This window comes from Jaculus jaculus, chromosome 8, assembly GCF_020740685.1.
Source record: "Jaculus jaculus isolate mJacJac1 chromosome 8, mJacJac1.mat.Y.cur, whole genome shotgun sequence".
In the NCBI taxonomy this organism is placed as follows: Eukaryota; Metazoa; Chordata; class Mammalia; order Rodentia; family Dipodidae; genus Jaculus; species Jaculus jaculus.
Genome location: NC_059109.1, coordinates 98301559 through 98307528, shown reverse-complemented (window position 1 = coordinate 98307528; position 5970 = coordinate 98301559). Strand labels below are relative to the sequence as shown.

Sequence of the window (5970 nt, the reverse complement as noted above, 5' to 3'; positions counted from 1 at the left end):
GAATCCCAGTGTGAGAAACACTATTTTAAGCCATCAGGTCTTGATCCTTCTTCAAACCTGCCTAGAAAGCAACTTCTAAAGTGAAAATCTGCTCCCAGTCTCTGATCTGCCACTGTCCCACCAGTGCAGTTGCACAGCAAGGCTGGGGGACTGTTATGTGCCCTGGAGCTGTGAAGCTAACTGGGGCATTGTCCCGCCAAGTCCTGCTAAAGCCTACTGCCTGTTTTCAGTTTGTCCTCATGATATTATGACTTTGTTTCATTTCCACTTATTCTTGTTGGCTGGATTCTATTTGCATATGTAATTTAAAATAAGAATCAAGCCATGTGCTATTTCATTGTTTTCTTGTGCTGTTCTTTTATTATATTTTGAGCATTTAATTTTTTTTTAAGTCTCTTGAGGGACCCCTTCATCTTTATCGATCTGCTTGCTAGGTTTTCAACCAGCACAGCACTATTGTCAAGTTTATTGATATTCAGTTTGTTTTTATGTTAGGAGAAACATTATTTTCATTGTTGCTTCTCCCAAAATATTTTCTGGCTATTTTCATTGATTGGTTGGTTTTTTAATTCCAGATGAATGTGAAGACTAAAAGTGTATTGACTGTGGTTTCTTTTTGCTCTCTCTTTCTTCTTCTTCTTCTCCTTCTTCTACTTCTTCTTCTTCCTCTTCTTCTTCTTCTTCTTCTTCTTCTTCTTCTTCTTCTTCTTCTTCTTCTTCTTCTTCTTCTTCTTCTTCTTTAGAGAGAGAGAGTGTGAGAGTAAGACAGAGAGAGAAAGAGAGAGAGGGAGATTTGGTGTGCCAGGGCTTCAGCCACTGCAATTGAAGTCCAGATGTTTGTGCCACCTAGTGGGCATGTTTGCACTTGCCTCACTTTTGTACATTTGACTAACGTGGGATCTGGAGTCGAACGCGGGCCCTTGGACTTTACAGGCAAGCACCTTAACCACTAAGCCATTTCTCCAGCCCTGCTCTTTCTTTTAAATTGAGCCAAACAGACTCCTCAGACTCTCGACTTATTCCTCCTTCCTTTTGTCCCTGATAGTAACTCCTTGTGCCATACTAATACATTAATTTCTCTTGTCTCTAAGACATCTTCAAAAGTCCCATTTCCTCTGAGTGACTGTCTCCCAGTGTCTGTGTGGCAGCTAATCTTGGTTACCAACATGACTGGATGATTGAGAGATGCCAAAAAATGGTGACGTGCATGGACTCTGGGTATGTCAATGTGGAGTTTTCAGAGATTATAGGTGTGTGGGTCAGAGAACTGAGAGGGAAGGATCTGCTATGAGTGTGGACAGCAACATCTGAAACACTGAGACACTGAACAGCAACAACAACAAAAAAAGGCTGGAGAAGTGGGAAGTGGGAGAGGGGGAAGGCTCACAGCTATATAAGCACACCTCCCTTCTTGAGGGGGTGCATTTTGACGGAGGGGCCGGTGCTTGTTTGTTGTTGCTCTTACCTGTGGACGTCTGGCTCCAGCCTCGAGTCATGGCCTTCCCCAGGTGACTGCAGGGACTCGGGCTGTCAGTCCCCACACTGCCTCATTGGCCTTCTGGTCCCAAAGCTCCAGCTTCTAGAACTGAGTAGCTTCTAGTTTCTCTAGCTCTCCACCCTGCACGGGGCCATCGAAACAATTCAGCCCATGATCATGTGGTCCAATCTCAGAACTCTCCTCCTATAATTACATTGGTGTGTATGTGTATGTATGTGTGTGTGTGATTTTCCTCCAGAGAACCCTAAAGTACCTCTTTACAATAGGGGCAAAGTGAAGAGACACCTCAAGGCTTACAGTTTTAAAACAATCAATTTTTGAAAATTAGATCACTTCCATGTCTCTTAACAACAACTCACCCATTTTTTGTCTTCAGTACAACCACATAAGATATGATATTTGGGGACTAGAGAGATAGCTTAGTGGTTCAAGGCACTTGTTTCCAAGGCCTAACAGCCTGAGTTTCAAAATTCCCCAGTACCCAGATACACAAAGTGGTGCATGTGGCTAAAGTTCTCTCTTTCCTTCTCTTTCTGTCTGTTTGCAGATAAATAAATAAAAGTACTTTTTTAAAAAGATAAGATGGGTCAGGTATTGGTGGCATACGCCTTTAGTCTCAGAGCTCAGAATGAAGAGGTAAGAGGATTACAGTGAATTCGAGGCCAGCCTGGGACTACAGAGTGAGATTCAGGTCTGCCTGAACTTAGAGACCCTACCTCAAAAGAAAATAACAAATACATAAAAATAAAAAGGTAAAGGCTGTAAAAACTGCTCAGTGGTTAAGGTGCTTGCCTGCACAGCCTAAGGACCCAGGTTCAATTCCCCAGTATCAGTGTAAATGCAGATGCAATGGCTGGACTAGAGTGAGACCCTACTTTGAAAAAAAAAAAAAAAAAGATAAGATTTTCATGGAAGTTGTCAATAGAAAGTTTGTAAAAGATGATATTCACAATTCCATCTAGGGCACTGCAAAATTATTTAGGCCCTAAGAGCTGCAGATAATGAGGGCAGAAATTCATTAAATGGGCATCGTTTCTTGCCATCTCACTTTAAAGGTGTCACACTTTTAGACCATGCTGTTCTGATCACTACCTGAATAGCAAACACAGCTGTTACCACAAATTGTTATACACTTTCCCCATTACTCTGCATTGAAAAATATATATATTGAATTTAGAGGGGAAGGAGATATGATGTAGAGTGGAATTGCAGAGAAGAAAGTGGTGAGGTGAGAGAATTATCATGGTTTATGAACAATGGAAGTTGTCAATAAAGTAATTTTTAAGTGTCCTTGTCAGGCTGGGTATGTGCATCACTAAGAACACCTACACAATAAGTACAGATGTAGTAGGTGCCTTTTAAAGTCTGTCGAGTTCCCGAGCCTATGCTGTCCACAGCAAGCCAGCTCACGCATAAACCACGAGCACTTTGGACAAACATAGATGTTTGGGGTCAGGCTTTTCAGGTGAGCCTCAGTCCATCGCATGGTCTCTCTTGAAAGAATTTGAAACTATAACTTGCAGATACCACAAGTAAGCCACTAATGATGACGCAACCCTACGGTATGTAAAATACAAAGCTTAGGTCATTTTCATCAGTCTCCATGAACACATGAGAATCAGACGGGAAAAAATGTGTGCAGAAAACTAATAAAGCAGAGGGGCTAAGGCACAGAAGTGAGAGTACGGGAGGAAAGAACAGAGTGGGAATGAGTTGTCTTTTTCCTGGGCTATGCTACCTCCTCCTGGCCTCTCACATACACCTCAGCCTTCTTCTTGACAACCACCACGTAACAGTTTATACTGTTCGGTCTATGCTTCCCATTCAGACCTTTGTAGAAGGCAGCTTCGAAGGTAGAGGTCTGCTCCCACATTTTGACTGTAGCTGTAGCTGTTTGCTGTCCTAAGAAAATTTGGCTCGTATGCATCAGTGTTGCAGTCAGATTCCCACTACTATCAGAAAACACCCGACCAAGAGCAGCTTGTCAGGGGAATAAAAAGGTTTATGTTGGCTTACAGACTTGAGGGGATGCTCTAAGCTGGCAGGGGGAAATTATGGCATGAGCAGAGGTAGACATCACCTCCTGGCCAACATCAGATGGACAATACCAACAGGAGAGTGTGCCAAACACTGGCAAGAGGAAGCTGACTACAACATCCATAAGCCCGACAACACACTGCCTCCAGGAGGCGTTAATCCCCAAATCTCCATCAGCTAGGGACCTAGCACTCAGAACACCTAAGTCTATGGGGGACACCTGAATCAAGGCACCAAAATCAGTTTTCCATCCTTGATGAAAATGCCTAAAACAGAATTTTGCCTCCACCTCCCTAGTGCTGGGACACGCGTAGAGTCACCAAGTCCGGCTGGCAATGTCTTAAACAGAGATAACGAGGTCTCACGGAGACCAAGCTAGCCTCGAACTCGCACTGTAGCAGAGGATGGCTGCCTACCAAACTCTTCCTGCCTCAACCTTCCGAGTGCAAGGGTACAGCATCTGGAGGAAGTGGCTGTCCGCAGGAAGAGGCAGATTCAGCCATCACATCTGAAACTTCAAGCCTGGAGCTCAAATTGCCAGTCACCTTTGAGGATGTGGCAGTAAGTTTTACCCAGGAAGAATGGGAATGTCTGGATGCCAATCAGAAGGCCCTATATAAGGATGTTATGTCAGAAACCTTCAAGAACTTGGCATCTGTGGATGTGATCACCAAGTTCGAGCAAGAAGAGAGGGGACAGAGGAATATAGATCTCTCTCCCTCAAACACAACAGGTCTGCTTTCAGGAGGCAAGAAGGAGGAACATCAAGAACGAGGTCATAATCTGAGATGTAATGGGAGTCGTGATAAGATCTCACTTACTTGCAGAGGGGCAGGCCAGATCCCACACTCTGTTCCAGCTGGGACTATGGATAGGACCCCAGCGTCACAAGCTGGGCCACCTTTATCCTGTCACATCTGTGGCAGGCGTTTCAGTAAGAGCTCCCACCTCCATAGTCACCAGCTTGTTCTCAGCTCTAAGTGGGCTAATAGCTGCAACCAGTGTGGGAAGTTATTTTGGAGTTCCAAGGCTATCACTTACCACAGGTGCCTGCATTGTAGGGAAAGGCCTTTCTGTTACACACTCTGTGACAAGACCTATTGTGATGCTTCTGGATTGAGCCATCACCGACGTGTACATATGGGCTATAGGCCTCATTCATGCCCCATGTGTGGAAAGTGCTTCCAGGACCAGTCTGAGGTCAAGCGCCATAAGAAGATTCACCAGAATCACAAGCCAGTGGCTGGACACCAGAAACATATAAAGATTACAGATATAGCAGCTGGATTCCAGGCACCTATCCTCCAGTGCCAAGAGTCCATCCAGGAACTTGTGGATATGAACCAGGCATCAGTTGCCAGGACCAAGGAACCTATATTTAAAATCAAGGGTTCTAGGACCAGGACCCAGAGAGCTAACAATAGAACTTCTTGCCTGGATATCAGATCCAACTCTCCAGTGAAGCATTCAAGGTTCATTCAAGTCTTCTCTTGTTCCCATTGTCCCTTGATTTTTAGCAAGAAAATCCATCTCTCCAACTACCAGAAGACCCACTTCATAGAGCAATCCAACCACTGCTTCTATTGTGGCAAGTCCTTTAGGTCATTCTCCCAGCTGGTCAACCACCAACAGACCCACTGGAAGCAGAAAATCTACTGTTGCCCCATCTGTGACCTTTGCTTTGGGGAGAAGGAAGGCCTTCTGGGTCACTGGAGGAGCTATAAAGTCAAAGGACAGGGCACAGGCAGCCCACATCAATGCTGGGTGATCTTGGGACAGTGGCTTGGCTTCTTTTGTGATTCCCCACAGGTAGAAAGAATTGGAAACATGGAAGAAATGGATCTCTTAGGAACCTCAGAAGAAAAGGGTAATGGGAGAAAACATTGCAGGAAGACAAGGCAAAGCAGGCAGTAAATATGAAGCATAAATAAAAGGGTTTTTTTTGAGGTAGGGTTTTGCTCTAGCATGCTGACCTGGAATTCACTATGTAGTCTTAGGGTGGCCTTGATTTTGGAGTTTATCCTCCTATTTCTACCTCCTGAGTGCTGGAATTAAAGGCATGCACCACCATGCCCAGTTTAAAAGACCTTCCTAGGGGCTGGAGGTGATGTCTTAGCAGTTAAGCACTTGCCTGTGAAGCCTAAGGACCCTGGTTTGAGGCTCAATTCCCCAGCACCCATGTTAGCCAGATGCACAAGGGGGTGCATGCATCTGGAGTTTGTTTGCAGTGGCTAGAGGCCCTGACGCACCCATTCTCCCTCTCTCTCTCTCTCTCTCTCTCGCTCTCTCTGTCTCTCTCTCTCTTTCTCTCTGTTGCTCTCAAATAAATAAATAAAAATGAACAAATATTTAAAAAAGACAAAAAAAGAGAAAATGCCTAAGATAGATAAACTTAAAGGAGGAAAGGTAGGTTTTGCCTCATGGTTTTAGAAGTC

General features: G+C 44.5%; 1 protein-coding gene across 1 annotated transcript; it reads left to right on the top strand.

The window, feature by feature from the left end:
* The first annotated feature begins 4162 nt into the window (after nucleotides 1-4162).
* On the top strand, nucleotides 4163-5449 carry LOC101600056 (zinc finger protein 57 homolog). The gene has a single exon (XM_012949432.2). It carries the CDS (start codon nucleotides 4163-4165, stop codon nucleotides 5447-5449), a length of 1287 nt encoding a protein of 428 aa, XP_012804886.2.
* Nucleotides 5450-5970: the final 521 nt, after the last annotated feature.

What these genes read in the sequence shown, in the direction of transcription:
- LOC101600056 (XM_012949432.2), top strand. Translation starts at nt 4,163, where the DNA reads ATGTCAGAAACCTTCAAGAACTTGGCATCTGTGGATGTGATCACCAAG.